The sequence below is a fragment of the Mustela putorius genome, unplaced genomic scaffold, assembly GCF_011764305.1.
Source record: "Mustela putorius furo isolate JIRA1106 unplaced genomic scaffold, ASM1176430v1.1 tig00003858_pilon_pilon_pilon, whole genome shotgun sequence".
Classification (NCBI taxonomy): Eukaryota; Metazoa; Chordata; class Mammalia; order Carnivora; family Mustelidae; genus Mustela; species Mustela putorius.
This window is the reverse complement of record NW_025422010.1, coordinates 55,633,805-55,652,784: the sequence shown is the minus strand read 5'-3', so window position 1 is coordinate 55,652,784 and position 18,980 is coordinate 55,633,805. Positions and strand designations below refer to the sequence as shown.

Here is an 18,980-nt window from a genome sequence, read left to right as displayed (position 1 = left end):
AGAAAAGTGCATTGTGATGCAAAGAGATGGCTAGAAGCTGCTACTTCCTGTGGACTTCAAATGGCCAGTTCAGGAGGCATTAAGTCATAAAGGGAAAAGCACGGACTCTCCGCCTCATTCTCCCTGTAAAAGGACAAGAAAACAGGCATGGTGGTAATTAAGAAATACTCTTAGGGAATGGTGCACCATTACTCTTTAAAACGGTACTCTGCACGGCATGACGGCATGGTGACTATAGTTCATAATCTTCTACTGCCTGTCTGAAAATTCCCAAGGGAAGAGACCTTAAAAAGTCCTCATAGCAAAAAAAAAAAAAAAAAAACCACGTAAAAATCTGAGTGTAAGGTGACAGGCATGGACTAGGCTGATTGCAGTGAACATTTCATCATATATACAAATACTGAACCATTATGTTGTATGCCTAAAACTAACACAAAAAAAATTAAATTACATATTAAAAAAAAATGTTCTGCCACAGTAATGTCTAGTGATTATTTCCTTAAGTGTATATGTTTCAATTCAGCAGTTTATTAGTTGACATCGTAAGAATAAGGTGGGATGCTCATGATAAATGTCAGATTCTAACATAGCCCAGAAGCGCATACCATGAAGGTCTCTTGGTGAGGGTTCTAGAAGACCTCCTGGTCCCCTTCAACAGACTGTTCTGCTTTGATCTTGACTTATTATGTTAGACAAACCTAGTAAATTGGCTAAAATAATAAGGGCACAGCATCTTCTGGCCTCATTATCTCCAACATCCTGAAGACCATATTTTATTTACTGTACCGTCATTTTACTGATCTTTTTGCCCACCAGCCATAAATATGATCTCCAAATTCAAAGGTCTTAAAAATCGCAGGTGTCATTTCTCTGACATTAGAATTCAAGATAGAATCATCTGCTTCCTAATCATATTTTTGCCATAGCCTAATCATCTACAGATAAAAACATGCTATATTTCTAAGCACACTCAATGCAGACCATTCTCCTAAGTAACCACAATAAGTTTAAATACTATTTAGTACATAAAATAACGCCTGTTTTCACCTGAAGGATCACAAATACAACACTGGACATATAACACAACAGATCATCCAAATGCGGTCATCTTATAAATATGTAGTAAAGTAGTAAACAGAATGTCTAAGTTAAATGAATGCATGTTCCGAATATTTGATCTCATCTATTCTCAGAAAGAGACTTGAATTATGGGTGTCATTGTTCCCATTTTAGAGATGAGGAAATTAAATTTTAGTAATATTTCACAATTGAACCCAAATTCCACAACTAGTAGGAAGTGGTAGAATCCACAATGAGATTGCAGTCAATTTAACACACACGATAATATCCAGTATGAGATCGAATTAAGCTCTCAAGTTTACCAAGGACATTATATATGTTTTCCAAATTAAATGACTGGATTTTGTCAGGAAGACTAGGAATCCCCCCATCTAATTAGTACAGGTTTAAATACATGACTATCAAAAGTAATGATTGCTTTCCTTCTTTTCTTCCCATGAACATCTGCCTCTCCATTTTTCCACATCTTCATCTAAAACTTTTTTTCTTTTTCTAGGTCTTGTGAATACTTTAAAAAAGGAAAATATATTTATTCTATATAACCCAAGAGACTGAAACTGTACTGAGGTCAAAGTAATTATTGTAACTATTTATACAGACTGCCAGCCTAAGGAGAATCATGTCATCATCTCATATATACAATCTAAAGTATTCAAGTTCTCTGTCATCTCCTTCCGAGCAAATGTAAATTGTTCCTTTGAAGCCTTTTGTGTCTATAAATTCCCTCTCCATCTCAAATTATTTTACTGTCCTTTTTCTGGACTTGCATGTTTTTGTCTATCAAGGCTTTGTTTTTTGTTTTGTTTCATTTTTAACCTATTTACCATCTTGGACATTCTTTTACTGTGAATGACAGTATTGAACTCCCAATATACAGCCTGCCAAGAGATAAGCACAAACTTGTTTCCTGTCACATAAAATCTACAAAGCAATGGTCTCTAATTGAAAGGAAAGCACAGAATATCTCTTTTACTAATCAAGAAACCACACAATTTCTCTTAGAAAAATAACAACAGCATGGTCTGGTAACTTTATATGCATTTGGAATTTAAGTCACCTAGGGATATCCATTTTTGTAATTCTAAATGGCATTAAGAGGGATTATTTCAACCTAAGTGTTCTCAATTATGATGCAAAAACTTTAAAATTTAAAATAAAGGTGTTTTGGGCGCCTGGGTGGCTCAGTGGGTTAAGCCGCTGCCTTCAGCTCCGGTCATGATCTCAGGGTCCTGGGATCGAGTCCCCCAGCAGGCTCTCTGCTCAGCAGGGAGCCTGCTTCCCTCTCTCTCTCTCTGCCTGCCTATCTACTTGTGATCTCTCTCTCTCTCTGTCAAATAAATAAATAAATAATCTTTTTTTAAAAAATAAATAAATAATAAAATAGAATAAAGGTGTTTTTTAAAATTTTAAATTATGGTTATTTCAAAATGCCATCATTCAGGCAACTCCACTTAAAACTAAATTAACTGGAATATTCCAGTGGCCTTTAGAAAACTTTACATTCCCATAAAAGTGTGATCTCACCTCATAACTACTGACTCTATGAATTCATTGTATATACCTATCTACTAAAAAAATAAGTTTGATGACACTGTAAATATGTATTAAAAATGAATGAAATTAAGGGCCAGATTCCTAGTTAATAACACTGTGTAATGATCATTGCTCTCACTTTGTTGACAAGCAAATGAATGAGAGAGATGGAGGGAGCAACGCACAGAAATGCACAGTCTCCGTGATGGTGCTATTGATAAAGGTACAACGGCTATAAAAATCTTACACAAACCCTTGTGTGCTTACATATCCTTTCTTTGGGGCAGAAAATGCTATCACTGGGCCATAAAAACACGGTAATCCACACCCTAGAACCTCTACTGGTTCAGGTCCCCAACTATTTATAATACAGCATCAGTCAGTATTTATAAACTATAGGAACATCAAAGGAATATAATAATAAAGATATCTTTGACTTCTGTAGATACCCATCAACAAAAACAGATTTTTCACTCCTCCTTAAGATGTATTCAAATGAAACAATGACCCATGGAATAAACAGCAAAGATTCTTCAGGCATTCAAAGTGGAAAATTCACTCATGGATAAATGCACCACCAGTTTGCTGTGTTTCATTTTATCAGGAAGAGACGCAGAACACTGACCAAGGGAAGAGCAGAAAGGCAGAGAGAGAGATCTCACTGGTGTGTGCTACTTAGAAACTCTTTACCAGTACTCCGTGCTAATCTGAGAAATTTGGGGAAAATCTTTACATAATCAAACCTGAAGTAGATTAAAGACTGGGAACAGGATACAATGATGGTAGGGCCATGCTCTTTCAAAAGACCCTTCAGTGCAGAAAGCACATGAGTAGAAATCCCCCCCCCCAAATATTCAGATAGAAAGAAGCTGTGAAAGAAAAAAAAAAATTCCAATTGGCCCCCAAACATGCACCACCAACTGCCCACGTTTTGTCCGATATCAATTAGAAACTGACTTCTGTTACCGTTCATTTTTAACCAAAAGAAAAACCTGAAAACAACAACAACAACAAACACAAAACAGATCCGTCAAAACAAGACCAAGACCACCACTAAGAAAAGCGGGTCAGAACTGCTCATAACTGAGGGACGATAGGCTTGATAATTTCACTTTGCAGTATTTAAGTTGCAAGTATCAGAAAAGGATAAATAAGCATAAAGTTAGCATGTGCATCATTTAAATAGGACTCCCCCCCCCAAAAATAAAGAAGCTAAAAAATCAACTGCCTAGACGTACCCACTACTCTTCATTATTAAGTGAGTATTCTCGTTCTAATTTTGAAAATAAAAGTTTTACTAATTTGCCACAATCATGGTAAACGAAGCATCTGTAGACTCCTCCTCTCTTTCTAGAAATAAACATCACTCCCTAAGTTATGGCTTCGATGTATGGAGAGCAATCTGGACTATAATTTCAGACTGGTTAGGGCCAAAAACTTCACGAACGATTTCACAGGAGTAATCGTTATGTTCTCCCCAAAGCAAAAACAGCAGTTGTCCAGCCAACCACAAACATTCACAATAATCATTTGTGACTTTGAAAGGCCAAATGCCCTACCTTTCCTACATAGAGAGGGTCTGAACCCATGTATTCCTCCAGCACAAAGAACTGATTCCACACCCAGCTGCGCTTGGTTCGGGACCTCCCTGATTGGAAATAGGGCTTTGATCCGGACCTGGAGAGCTCTGCTTGACTCATCCCAGAGAAACACAGGACAAGCGCTATTAGCTGCAGAAAATGGCAGAACTCCACTTTGCCCAACTTCATCTTTTTTTTTTCTTTCTTTTTCCTGTGTAAGAAAAAAACCTTGACAAGAGAAAAGGCACAGTTCCAGTTGGCTTAGGAGCTCTTGCCTCCGGCAGGGTGTCCGCTGGGAGTCCAGAGATAATAATTTGCAGAGTGTTCGATTGCGAGGGGTCACCGCTGCTGAATAACCTTCGCCAGAGAATGGTGTGATAGGTACCTAGCAGAACACAAAGAAGAGCTAGTGTCAGCAACCAAAACGCATCCTCACTTTTAACTTTCCTTTATGAACTTACTGTTGTTTTTCCCAAGATATCATTATTTGCATAATCGTTAAATTATTAATGACAAACTTATACATTTACAATAACTGTTGCCACATGTATAGATCACGAATACTGTTGGGGCAGAATTATCCTCGTTCTATAACACAGTCTCAAAACTTCGGGTTTCTTCCAGGCTTTCTATTTGAACATATGGTTTACTTAATACAAATGGAACGCCATCCGTTAAAAAATCATTTTAATGCTAGCCTTTATTATTTTTTGCCTTTATATTACAGTCAGTTGCCTTCATTGGTATTAGAATATGAAAGCAAAGCAGCTCAAAGCAGGGATTTAACCAAATGGGAAGGACATATGCTGGTTTAAATCTCTTCTGTGAAACTGTAAAGAGAAATAAAGAGAAGTATGAGGTGATTCAAAACTGGTTGATTGATTCTGAGTCACAGAACACCAGCTGTTTTGATGTGTTCTGATTTGATTGTGATCAGCTGCAAAGCTCAGTAGTCTCCATTTTCCACCCTTCAGACCTATTGTCGTGTCTCCTCTGTAGCATGCCGTTAGGTCACACTCTGGCTCAAATACCTATTGAATGTCTTACAGTATGGCCTGTGCATAGTAGGGCCTCCTTCCCTCAGGATATGGAATTGAAGAGATCACTAAAGTGTGAACACTCAACCCTCTTTGTGAGCCCTGTTCACTCTGAGTGTGCACCCAGCATTCCTCTGCAGCAGCATGAAAACAGAACAACTTTTATTCTAAAGTCTACATATTTCAGTAAAGAATTGTTTATGCAAGAGATATAAAACCAGTTATAAAACAAACTTCCAAACATACCCCAAGACACAGAGATATAAAACCAGTTATAAAACAAACTTCCGAACATACCCCAAGACACAGAGGAATAAGAACTTATGGCAAAAATCTTGTTGAGATCACTAGGCTGTACTTTGATTTATAAATTCATTTGACTATAACTAAATCAACAATAGGATAATTAAGGTGAGAGTTCACATTCGCTCTTTTTGGGGGGTAGTGGTGGCAAAATACAGTTTTAAGGAAATGAAGCCAAAAGATAGTTCCGTATCAAAGCAGCAAATAAACTCTTTATTTTATTAGCTTTCTCATCTTCCTACCTGTCTCTCCCGTAACAAGAGTGTCTGTGACTTATTAGATGATTTCTGACAGTAAAGTTGCTTATGGAAAATGCCTTATCTAATAGAAGAAAAATGAAATGTCTTAAACATGTAAAAATAGTCAACACAACTGTTAAAAAACAGGTTGCATTGACTCTGAGCTCTGTTCAAATGAACATACACATGTTAAAAATATCGCTATCAAGTTCTGAAATTCCAGAGGGCATTCCAGAATAATCCAATGTACAGCTGATTGATATATGCTGAGAACCACCAGAACAGTAAACTGTTATTGGAGCATATTACTGTAGTCTCTGCAGTGAACCCCTTCTTCTAAAATCCAAATATCTTATCTAAGCCTGGTCCAGGCTGGTCCATTTGGAAATCACTCTGGAAGGATTAGTTGTTCTAAGACCTAGAATCATAAACAAGGAGTAACTTGGGGTCATATCTTTGTGTTCCAATGTAGGCTCCTCCATTAGGTTGAAAGTTAATTGCAGGGAGGTCTGAGCTAACCCACCTGAGAAGTGAGTTAAAGAAGTTGAAGGCAAGTAGGTACTTAGACTGGGAAACAGGGGGTAGTATGGACTGGTCTATAATGAGCTAGGAGTCATAGCCAGGAGCTTACAGTGAGGCCTTTGTAGGAATGGCTGACAGCATGCCGAGGGCCAAGATCATGGCTTCCCTTCATGCCAGTGGCAAATCACATTCCCGGGGGATCAAGAGTTCTGGACTGTCTAGCATGTGAGAGCTGTGGCCGAAGAACAGTTCAGTCTCACAGTTCTACTTCCTCCAAAGAGAATGTGTTTTCTCATAAAAACAAGTAAATAAATAACGTTTGTCTCTGAGACAATTTTTTTTTAAATGTTTTGTAGTTATATTAGTTAATCTACTTTATGTTTCAGGTGAATTTGGTAACATTGTTATACGATGAAATGTACCCATGCTCTAAGAAACAAAGTAACAAATGATATTTTGGAATTCAAAATTTAGGGAGTTACCAAAATTATACACTAGGAAAAACTATAGGCACCTGCATCAGGTAAAGATTCAAATGCTGACTCTGTCCTGTCTTAGCTATGCATTCTTGAACACATGACTTAAATTCTAATATAAGTTCCAGAGATGAAGCCTTAACCTCTAACTTACAAAACAAAGATGGTAATAATTGCATCTACTTTGTAGGATTAAATAAGCAAATCATGAAAAATTAAGGATGATGCCTGACACAATTAAAAGCCCTAATTTTTTTTTTTAAAGATGATGGGGCTATTATCATATTTTCTAGTTACCTTAAAGTTAGTTTGTGATGTTTTCATTTTAAAGTTACTTAAAGGAAAACATTTTAGACAACTCTTGCACTGAATGAAAACATTCTTGGTAGTTCCAGTCTCAGTGACAGAGAACTATATGGATCATGAACCCAAAATCCCATACAAATATAAACAATGGCACCAAATTATTAAAAAAAAAATGTAAAACTTTCTTTCCTAAAGGCATGTCTTCTGTGATTTTTTAATAAAAATATTATTTATTTATTTGATAGAGAGAGAGGACATCAAGCCAGGGAACACAAGCAGGAGGAGTGGGAGAGGGACAAGGAGGCTCCCTGCTGAGCAGAGAGCCCGATGTGGGGCTCCATCCCAGGACCCTGGGATCATGACCCGAGCTGAAGGCAGACACTTAATGACTGAGTCACAAAGGCACCCTAAGTCCTCTGTGATTTTTATAAGTCAAAAACTGGCATCAGAATTGGAGAAATTTGAATTCACTCAAAATGTTCACTAAAAAGAAAAAGAAATATAATCTGGACCAGGAACAGGATCAGTGGGGTCTTTGCTCTAAAACCTCCTTCATTTGCTATATGACCTTGGATCCTTCTGCGATTTCATTTTCCACATTTGCAAAATCAGAGAAATGAGCTAAACTTAAAAATCATGTTTTTTTATATATGTAACTTCACTGTTTTGACAATTACACAGAATTGGTTTTGTTGGCTTTTTTAGACTGCAAAAAAGTGCACATTGTTAATGACTAAAGGGTAGAGAGATTTAAGAAAGTTATAGGGATGTAAAAGAAGCATTTTTTCACATTTATAAAATTTAGCATGAATTTTAACATGAGATGTTTAAATTAGACTTGCCTCTTGAAGACCCTTTCTCTTCCATATGAAAGTGTGAAATTATCAAACCAGCCAGAACATAGAAGTCAGACACAGAACACACTATGGATTACTTTGCAGTCACTGAGTTAATGTTTGTGAAAGAGACCAGAGAGTTTTGTACTTTCCTGTTAAAATGAAGTGTTTTAAAAGCAGCTATTATCAACATTGACCTTGATAAATAGGCATGTCCATGCTGTCTTTGTATCACAGTATCTAGAACAGAAGCAGACACACAATTGACCTTTGGAACACATTTACAAAAGGTTTCTTTTCATTATGCTTATTTTTTTTTTTTTAATTTGGTAAGTTAACCATGTAAGTCAATATATAAATTCCTTGGTAGCTCTACCATGTTTATGGGTGACAATCCCTTTGAAAAAAAAAAAAAATCCCATTATATTTCTCTGCAGTATTTGAAATACTTGCCAGGCTCTTGAGCCAAATTTTCTTTACCTTTCTTGAAGGTCTATGAGTGTACAAGGATATTTTAACTGGCCTTGTGTACATGATTGGAGGATAAAATTCTCTTTTATGTGGCAGATAAATGATCCCATAATGCCTACTGTAGAAAGCACTTAGAAAATCAGAAACTCATGTGTGAATGACTGTGATTGGAGCAGGGGGGTTTTATACGTGTTCATCACCATTTTTGATAGTAACTATCAACTCTCCGCTGGAAGTGAACACCAGATGCAACAGGGGGTAGTCCCAGGGCGGGTGGCCCTTCATTGGGCTTCCCCAAACCCTTGCTTTCCTTCAGAAGCAGATCTGTTTCCAAGGTAAACACCGGTACAACAGTTCAACCCGACTCATCCTGACCTGAACTGAGACAGCATGAAAGAAATGAAGGGCCCTGATGCATTATGAAAAACCTTAAGTTATTTATGGTCTTCAAAGAGAAGTCATCGGAACGGGAAGTTGAGATTTCCTACCACAAGTAGGCTTCCTATCTTCCTGCAGATGTCCACACAGATCAAGTCACCATGATAACACTCTTCTCCGTATAAATTAACTTGAGCACACAATCAATCACAATTGTCATTTTTTTCACAACGGGTTAAATACTGACTTGCAAATCTGTGCCCCAAACCCAAGCCCTGCACCCTTCCCTGCTAGGACCCCATATTGCTTATCTTCTCTTTTCCTTCTGCCTCCTGAGTTTTATCGACAGGCGTTAATCAGGGGAAAGTCCCATCAGAAACAAGCAGAGACCCCGGCACCCAAATGGTGCCATGTGTCACTGTGTCCTCTGTGGGAAAGCTTAAGGGTGTGAACCACTGTAGGTCTGGAGAGCTGACCTGTTCACTATTAACTGGCTCAGGAAAAAAGTAGAGAACAATGACCTACTGATAGACAGCTTAGGTAACTTCTACAGATTTAAGTCAACTTCTAGACAATTACGAATGTGCAGCATTAGAGCTTTGAGGAGAAAAACAACAGGAATATGTTCTGAAGAGGAAAGAACTGAACAGGAGCCAACCAGATGTTTGAAAGACTGTGCTGGTTGCTACTGGATTAATAACCTAAAATTTAAAAATACATATACTATATATCTGAGTGAGACTTAAAAAATGTTCTTTCTCTGATATCTTAAAGCTAAAGCTTGTAGGGAATCAATCCCATTTACAACTGAACCGAAAACCATCATCTACGTAAGAATAAATCTAAGAAGTGAAAGACCTGTACTCTGAAAACTATAAAGCACTGATGAAAAAAAATTGAAGATGACAAAAAGAAATGGAAAAACATTCCACGCTCATGGATTAGAAGAAAAATATTGTTAAAATGTCTGCACTACCCAAAGCAATCTACAAATACATTGAATGCAATCCCTATCAAAAAATAAAACTTGTGTTTTTAAACATAAAACATTTCTTTTTGCCGAACTAAAGATTCACGAAAATCATAGCAAATACTGTGATCAGCACAACACACCTTAATCCAGAGAATACAAAATGAACCCCCAAAAAAGAAATTTTAAGTGGATTGGAGCAAAATGAGGAGGTTGTGATGAGAATCAGTCAAACAGTATTGACTAAATCAACATCATTCATTTGACCTGAAATCACTTTAGCTGCTACTTTTTTGTTCCAATTACTTTTGTTCAACTAAGTGGCAAAGAATTATTTCCAAGTAGATAGTTTATTATTCATTTAACTTTAATAGCTTATATTATTTTACCCAAATGAATTCATTATTATAAAATTTTCTTGGATTTTCTGCTCCACTTAACATCACTGTGAAACCACTTTTAAAAATCAGATCAAGTGACTATCATACTCTTAATACAATCTTTCGTTCATACTTAAAAACAATGGCTAAAATTGTCTTAAAAACAAAAAATATTTCGTATGCACCAGCATGCCAATGGCTAACCAGAAAAAGCATAAATGTTGTAGAGCCTGTTCCATCTAAATCAAAGGCAACATGCTAAACACATGACAAGTAGCGTGAAAGGTATCAGATTCAGCCAGTCACATAAATATAGAACCATAAGAGTGGTTTTAAACACATGCCTAATTACCAATTAATTTATATATGCTAAACTGCTTCTTTAAAAGTGCTAAATGCCTTCTAGAAGTAACTCGAGCTATGAAATATGATTATCAATTATGTTAAAAGGAAATATATTGCTATTTTAGATCTTGTGGCAAAGTTAAAGTAGAATTTTTTTTTTTTTTTTGCAGTCCAATATAAATAACTGATGGCTTATCTCAGTTAAAGACTATCAACACAGTGTCTCTAAAGGACAGGCAAGGGACAGTGGCTGTGTTCTCTGTGTCTGCAGTTGCATCAGATACAGGTCTGAAACTGTTTGGAAATATACTGAATGTATATCACACGAACACATGGTTTGTCATCTACTGGCAATTTAGAGAAGATGCGATGAAGTTGTGCCTCGCCTCTAAAAAATAAATACAATTCACAATCATGTGGAACATAATATCCCCAAAATACGTTGTCATATGCATTTTCTAGGAAAACAATTGTAAGAATGACATTTGAGGAGTCAGTGTACTTGGTAGAAAATAATCAATGAGAATGTGAAAAATTCATAGTGGATGATTGCCAAACATCTCTAGTATCTAACTGATACTCCCTAAGATGTTTCGCTCATGAATTTATAAACCATAACAGTACCAAAAAAATCACAGTTGTAACAAAAGCAAAACAAAAAGTCTTGCTGTTGGTCTTTTGGGGAAAAGGCTGTCATTTTCAAGACTGCTTTAAAGTTGAACTACATTTTGACAAGCAACATATTTTTAATGGATCCTTATAAAGAAGAACAATACACATGTTCAAAAGCGGAAATGATACCATTTCACAGCAGTGGTTAGAAGGCCTGATGACACTATTACCATTGCTTTAAGGACAGCCTTCCATATATTAGCTCTTTTGCACAGTCTGACAAAAGATGCCTTTTTAGAATACTCCCTGAGTATTTAATAGCATTATTTAAATTCAAAGAAAAGGCTCCTCCTGCTTCATCCAATGCCTTCTTTTAAGACTTTCATTTGTCCTTGTTTTTTCCCCAGGACAGCGGCCACCTGTCACCACTGAGGTCCTCACTGTGATTTATCTCTCTACACAAAGTTAGAGGAGTCTGCTTTGTAACAAGAATAATACTTGCCCATTGTCGTTTTTATTTTTAAAAGTAGACCCACTTAATACATTTGGACAATGCAAAAGAGAGAAAAGATATTCTAATCTCCCACTCATGAATGAGCAGATGTCATAACTGCAATAGAGAAAATAATCCAAGACAAGGAGTATTTCAAGAGTTTGGACACACACCCCCCCCCCCCCCGCCAACCACCACATACAAGCAGAGCTTTTAAAAGAATAATGTTTATGGGACAGAGAGAATGTCACATCAGTGCTGAAGAAAGTAATCATTTGGTTCTCCGGAGGGTTCATTTTGGGAAAAGAAAGACAAAAAACAAAACAAAACCAAAACAACAACAAAAATGTAAAGATGTCCCTAAACCCACTGCTCCTGATGTTTGAATAGTCCTTGAGTGGCGGAACCACAGAGCTAGAACATTAGAAAAACCTAAGGTAAGACAGTCTTTCTTTCTTTCCTAAGAAAACCCAAATCTACCGAATTCTAGTGGAATGTCCAAGGTCACACAGCAAGTTCCTCATGGTACTGGGCGTGACTGGTTACACAGAAAACTAAAAATATTTGTTAAACATTTCTCATTCTGACACTAAAGATCTTTTTTTTTTTTGTAATTTATCATATACTCCAAAAGCCAAGAAAAGTAAGTTTATTCCTACTCAAATGTCTATAGGACCACAACTTTGAATTCTCCAAGTAGATCATTAGGATTCCTATCCAGAAGAGTCAGGAGGATCAGGAGTGCACAGTGAGACTGGGAGGGAAAGGAACTGTTGTTTAGGACTGTAATTTATATGTTACACAAAAACCACTGTGAGAGGCTCCAACTTTAAAATCACCTCTCCCTTCTAAATCTGGTGAGTGATCAAAGCATACCTACTGCCCTGTGACACTACAGTAACTATTTCCACTGAAATGTAAACAATAGCTCATTATTTTAGAAATAGGGTACCAACCCAAAAAAATATCTTAAGATATTTTTGTAGATGCCTATGTAGAGTTATCTGGTTGTTGCTACAAATCCTATGTTTTGAAAGGACTGTCTACTCCTAACTTACTATAATCATTCTAGATTTAATACTACCATCTTTAGCTTCTATTTTAAAATATACTACCATTTGATCTGTTATATCTGTATACCGCTGAAAGTTTAGAATTAGCTTCAATAATGTTAATACTGATGAAACAGCCCTCGTCTTTTTTACCGAAAAGGTATAATTTTTTACATTTTAATTAGTGAGGTTGGGGACCCTCTGTGATATGTGACTTCTCATGTTAAGAAACTGTGATCAAATCCATTAGCTCCCTGGGCCAGATAACGTTACAACCACAGACCAAAGCCTCCTACCGTTAACTGGCCTAAATATTCAGGCAGGGGCCCTGTAAATGAATCACACAGCCTGTAGTGTGCATCTGGCTATCAGACATGGCATGAAAACTTCTGTAAGTGGATTACAGAGTCAATTTCAACTAAGCACAAATAACTTCTGTCACGGGTATTAGGAATGCAAAAGAAAGAGGAGAAAGAGTTTATAATTACTGCAAGAAGGCCATGTACATTAAAAAGAAAACAAAAATGACAAACCATATCCATCTGAGCGATTTATATACTATCATATGTAGTATTATATATGTACTATACATATGTATGTACAATTATAAAAGTAAAATTATATTTAAATTGCTTTTCCTTTATTTTTCTACAACACTTCGTAGCTATATCAATTTTTAATTCGCCTTAGCATTTACATTGAGCCAGGTATGATACATGTGACTTCAATAAAAGGAATTATGTTTCAATAAACGTTCTGCAAAAGAACCTAAAAGAAATTCTACCAGAATGAAAAGCTAGAGTATCATCTGAGATGAATATACGGACAGATGTCTGCATAGTCATTTGCACTGATAATGTTGTCAGTGAGGGATCTTGCAGAATGACGAGGGGGAAATGTTTGCAGGGGTAGCTTTCTGCAAAACCAGCAAATCCCCAGAGGAGGCACTCGAGTATTGCTGGTTACAGCTAGATCTGCTCTGCTCGTCAGAGGCTGAGAAGATGGTCCCACACAGGACTCTGATCACATGTCTTTTTTCCTTGTCCTCAGCTCCTCTTTCTCACTCCATTTAGAAGCAACTGATTCCTTCATGCCAAGGAGAAAAGCTTCCATCACAATCCCTTTGCAATGCACTAATATGCATTAGTTATTTTAGAAGTTTCTGAAACTCCCATTTTAAACTAAGGCTTTGAAGCCTTCCAACCAAGTTAAAAAAAAAAAAAAGGACATTTATGTGTATGTGAGCGAGAACTGTGATATGTTACAAACCACCAACATAATAAATGTAAAATCTTATAAAATCTGGGAAGGTTAAGATCACTCAAGCATAATATTCACAACACTGAACAATTTATGGGCTCGGTACTTCCTAACAGATTTCCAAAAGATTTGACAAAGAAAGTATTTGACTCTCCACAAAGATGTATTCACTTCCTCTTATCAGTATATATTCTGAGAAGTTTATAACAGCTTTGCCATCAAAACAACTAAAATGCTGAATGATAGGTAGACCAGCAAAGAAATCACGCCTGAGGAGACACAGTGGGTTGATTTTTAGATCTAGGAAGGCTTAACAGTAGCCAAAACTCAGTATGCTCCCTACCCTCTCTTTTTCATTGGACATTAAAAACTAGAGTCAATCCAAGGGTAAACTGCAGGAATACAGATGCTTTACAATTATCCTTTTATTAAAAAAGGGGAAAAGCTCTGTGCTATTATATAAAAAGTAGACAAGAAGAGTTGTGAGTTTGTCAGCTGATTGTTAACACAATTCTAATGACCTACTGCAGCCCTTAATAACAATAATACCTCACGTTGTAAGCGCCAATGCCCTTTTATTAAAGCTGCACACTGTAATAGCTTTTAGCAGGGTGATGGTCCGTACTACTGATTATAGTTTTCTTTATTTTTCTAACCACAGACTTTACCAGATAAGACTATTAACACTGAATGCTACCTAATTGTTTCTGCCACTCCACTCCATATTAAACACTAACATGTAAGCAAGACTTTCACAAAGTTGTCAGTTTCATTACTTGCCTCATTTCTTTTGCATTTTTATTCATACTATTCCAAATATCCCTAAAAATAAAGAAAAGGATTCTTAATGTTTTTCCTTGAACATATAATAACAAGAGCTTCAGTAAACATAAAACCTAACCAGTTCTTTGGTGGGGGGTGGGGAGTAATTTCTGGTGAGTTACTGAAAGCTTCCAACCTAATTACTTCTTTCCTTAGCTCCCCCCTACCACCAATTTGTCTTTATAAAAACACACTTAAAACTATTTAGATGTTTTTTACAGTGAATCAATGCAAACTTTCCTTTTAAAAAGGGGGAGCTACTGCCCCTAAACTCTTAAAATGTATGCTTTTGTGCTGTTAACCTGATTTTTAAATGTATACTTGACACTTAGTATCGGCTTTATACTCACATGTTACTTACATTTTTCTATATCCCTCCCTCCAACCCCCCATGAAGTTCTCTGTATGGAAAATGACCTGAACACCTGTCTGGTTACCGGGATTATGAAGGAAGAGTCCTACTTAAAGATATTTCCTTTAGATGATCTAACAAAGAGAAAATATTTCTTGCAACATAAAAGGCGTTTTACGTGCATTCATGGTTCAATCTGCAGATCTCCAAAGCCTTGAGACACCCACTCCTTGACGATGTCTTCACAGGTTCCCAAAAGCCCACTGCTGGGTGAACTCACTGCCAGTCTTTACTCACCTGAACTATATCTAAGAAATCCGTAAGGTTAACGATCTAAAACGTGAAAGCAATACAGCAATAGGTCCTCTCTCATTAATCCACGCTCGGAGGTTGAATACCAGCAACTAGCTGCGTGGCAGGTGCACCCACGGAGAAGTCCAGCACGCATTCAGAGAAACAGGGCGCCCTTTTCCCCCCACGCCAACCTAAGGTAGAGCCAGGCGGCAGGGGAAGCAGGGCGCTGAGCAGAGGCAAGCCCTGCAGACGCACCGTAGCAGCAGAATACTAATTACAGGAAAAAGCAAAACACCCTTAGATGAGTTCCACCGTCTCCAAACGTCACGGGAGTCGAGTGCGGACGGTCACCGGGACTCCCGCACACGCAGGCACACACCCCCCTTCCGGTCTCGGACCGCCGAGCCGGGCGGCCCAGCGGGCGCGGAGCGCGGCCCGCATCCATCCCAGGTGGACGCGGGCCACTCGCGCTCCTCTCGGAGGGGAGCGCCCCAGACTCCGGCTTTCCCACTCGATCCGGAGCGCGCTGCGATCGGCCGTCCGCCTGGACTCGCCGGCACTCGCCGCACCTGGGGTCTGCCCGCGCAGGCTCGCTGGGGCCGAGCGCCCTCGGCTCGGTAACGCACGTCTGTCCTGCCCCGCGGAGCCCCGTGTCGCGGCCACGCCGCAGAAACTTGGGGACGCCCAGGGAAACTCCGCACGGATCCCCCCGCCCGCTCTCCGCTCGCCGACGAGTCCGGCCTCCGACGCGCACGGCGAGGGCGCGCTCCTGCCCGGCGGCGCCTTCGCCAGCCCCAAGCCGGCAGACGCACTCACCTGGGGCCTCGCTGCCCTCCCGGCGGCGTCCGGCGCCCGCGACCCGGGTGTTTGCATCCGAAAGGGGCGCGCGCTTCGCAGCCGGGCGTCCGCGGGCACTTCGGGACCCGGGGCGCGCAGCTCGGCGCTCGCGGGGGACTGGCGGCGCCGGCTCGGCACCCTCTGCGGCCGGCCGCACGCGGGCTCCTGCTCCAATCACCGCCCTCTCCGCGGGGCGCGGGGCGCGGGGCCGCTGCCCCGGCCGCGGGCGCCCCCGGCCCGCCGCCTGCGCCTGCTCCGAGGGGCCGGCCGGCTCCCCCGCGCGGCTCAGACGCCAGGTCCGGAGCGAGCGGGAGCGCGCGTCCGGAGAGAGGGCGAGAGGGCGAGCGCCCTGGAGGAGGAAGGAGGGCGCCGGGCCGGGGCGGGAAGGCGCGGAGAAGGCGACGGTGGTCGGCGGCGACGGATGCCTGCTGTCAGCGCCGGGCGACACCGGCCCGGGGAGCCACTGAGACTTGGGTACCTCCTGGAGACCCAGCGAGGGCTATCGGAAAGGAAGCGGCTCCGCCGCCACGCGCGCACACACGCGCGCGCACACACGCGCACCCCTCCTCCAGCGCCCTCCTGACAGCTCGGCGCAGACCGAGTCCTTCGCGGGGAAATCAAGGGGAGCGCGGGAAGGAGGAGGGGCCGCAGCCCATCCATCTCTCCGCCAGGTATTTGCATCTGAAAGCGCGAAACTGGAGGAGAGTTTGGAGAATTTTTTTTTTTTTCCTTCCCCAGCGCCCTCCCCTCCCTCCCCCAGCCTGTCGTAGGAGCCGTGATCAATTGAGCTCCTGAGGCATGAAGGCAAAGTCATAAAACTAATCAGAACTTACAGTTTTCTTGCGTGATCGTTTTGCCCTTTCAATCTCCTCGGACTGCCCTAGTCCTACTTTCTTTACTTGCAGAAAATGTTCTCCCTGCTGGGTTCTCTAATGCAAAAGTTCTGCGGTGTAGGATTTACGCGCAGGGGGCGGGGGGGATGGAGGACCCTCGCGGGGTGGGGAAGGGGGTCTGGGCTCTGATTGCGCGCTGCAGCCCGCAGAGCCGAGCGCGCGTTCTTTCCCTCTGCTCAGGTGCTACACTTGACCTGAGGGCGCGATGCTCTGTCCTGAGGGCTGGGAAGGTGAATGCCAAGTAGTTCGCTTTCATTTTTCTTCTTCTGCCCGTGGAACTTGCCCTGCTTTGCTTCTCCATCGTCAGCAGCGGCTCCCGGTGCACCGGCGGCGTGGGAGTGAGGCTTGTCGGTGTCGGCGCCGCGGCTTCCCGCCGCTTCCCGCCACGCTTGCGCTCTCCCAGCCAGTCCGTCCTGCCCGTTTAGCCGGCTTGCCTTTTCCTCTCGTGCAGTTAGTATTGAACACTGAGTCGCATGCTCCTAATTCTGACAGCAAGTATCTTTGGAACTCCTGTTAAGTTCCAGATACCTAGCAACGCTGTTTCCTGAACGTTGCTTCATTTGTAAAGTTCTAGCTCCAACCCCAAGCCTCCCCAAGTCCAGGCCTGCCTGGGGTTCCCCCTGCTCTCCACTGTCAGGCATCGCCCAAACCCAGGATGTTCAGATCAGACCCATCTCTTCCTGGATATCACCTCGGATTTCCCGAATGTTCTCCTCTCTGACAGGGACACTATCATTCTCCAGGTACCCAGATATTAAACCTTGGCTACATCTTTGAGGCCTTTGGCATATTTTTCTGTATTAAAATCCTTAATTGGGGCACCCAGGTGGCTCAGTTGGTTAAGCCTCTGCCTTTGGCTCAAGTCATGTTCCTGGGGTTCTGGGATCCAGCTCCTCATAGGCTCCCCGCTCAGTGGGGAGTCTGCTTCTCCCTCTCCCTCTGTTCACCCCCCCCCCCGCCCACCCTTGGGCGCTCTCTCTCTCTCTCTCTCAAATAAATAAATAAAATCAATTAAAAAATAAAATCCTTGGTTATTCTGGCTAATATCATACAATCTAGAACTTTACATTTTTCTGATGGCTTTACATGCGTTGGTCTTGCTTTGTCTAATGGACGCATTGCTGGGATGAGACCAGTTCTTGTAATTGTTCTGAACTAAAATCTTTGGAAAGAAAGATTGATATTGAGCGTGATGGAGACACAGCACATATTTGGACCATAGTAAGTATCTGTTAAGTGAAGAAGTGAATGCTTGTATCTCATCCAGCAATTAGCACAACCCCCCATTGATTGTCTGGCTCTTTCTTCCATGAGATCCTATGAGGAAACAAGGACTGCACCATATGTGTTTTTTTTTTAATTTTTTATAGACATATAATGTATTTTTATCCCCAGGGGTTCAGGTCTGTGAATCGCCAGGTTTACACACTTCACAGCACTCACCATAGCACATACTCTCCCCAATGTCCATAATCCCACCACCCTCTCTTTACCCTCCTCCCCCCAGCAACCCTCAGTTTGTTTTGTGAGATTAAGAGTCACTTATGGTTTGTCTCCCTCCCAATCCCATCTTGTTTCATTGATTCTTCTCCTACCCACTTAACCCCCCATGTTGCATCTCTACTTCCTCATATCAGGGAGATCATATGATACTTGTTTTTCTCCGACTGACTTATTTCACTCTAGTGAAATAAGATACCCTCTAGTTCCATCCATGTCGTCGCAAATGGCAAGATTTCATTTCTTTTGATGGCTGCATAGTAGTCCGTCGTGTATATATACCACATCTTCTTTATCCATTCATCCATTGATGGACATCTAGGTTCTTTCCATAGTTTGGCTATTGTGGACATTGCTGCCATAAACATTCAGGTGCACGTGCCCCTTCAGATCACTATGTTTGTATCTT

The 18,980-nt window shown here is 40.8% G+C and overlaps 1 protein-coding gene across 1 annotated transcript in view; it reads right to left on the bottom strand.

Moving 5' to 3' along the window:
• The window catches only part of CDH7 (cadherin 7), a 127,071-nt gene extending 110,304 nt beyond the window's left edge, over window positions 1-16,767 (bottom strand). Inside the window, exons 1-2 of the mRNA XM_004745610.3 lie at window positions 16,158-16,767; window positions 4,173-4,578 (exon numbers count right to left, since the gene is read on the bottom strand). Of these exons, the coding sequence (XP_004745667.1) occupies window positions 4,173-4,382 (210 nt within the window). The 5' untranslated portion in view covers window positions 4,383-4,578; window positions 16,158-16,767. The remainder of the gene's footprint in view (window positions 1-4,172; window positions 4,579-16,157) is intronic.
• Window positions 16,768-18,980: the final 2,213 nt, after the last annotated feature.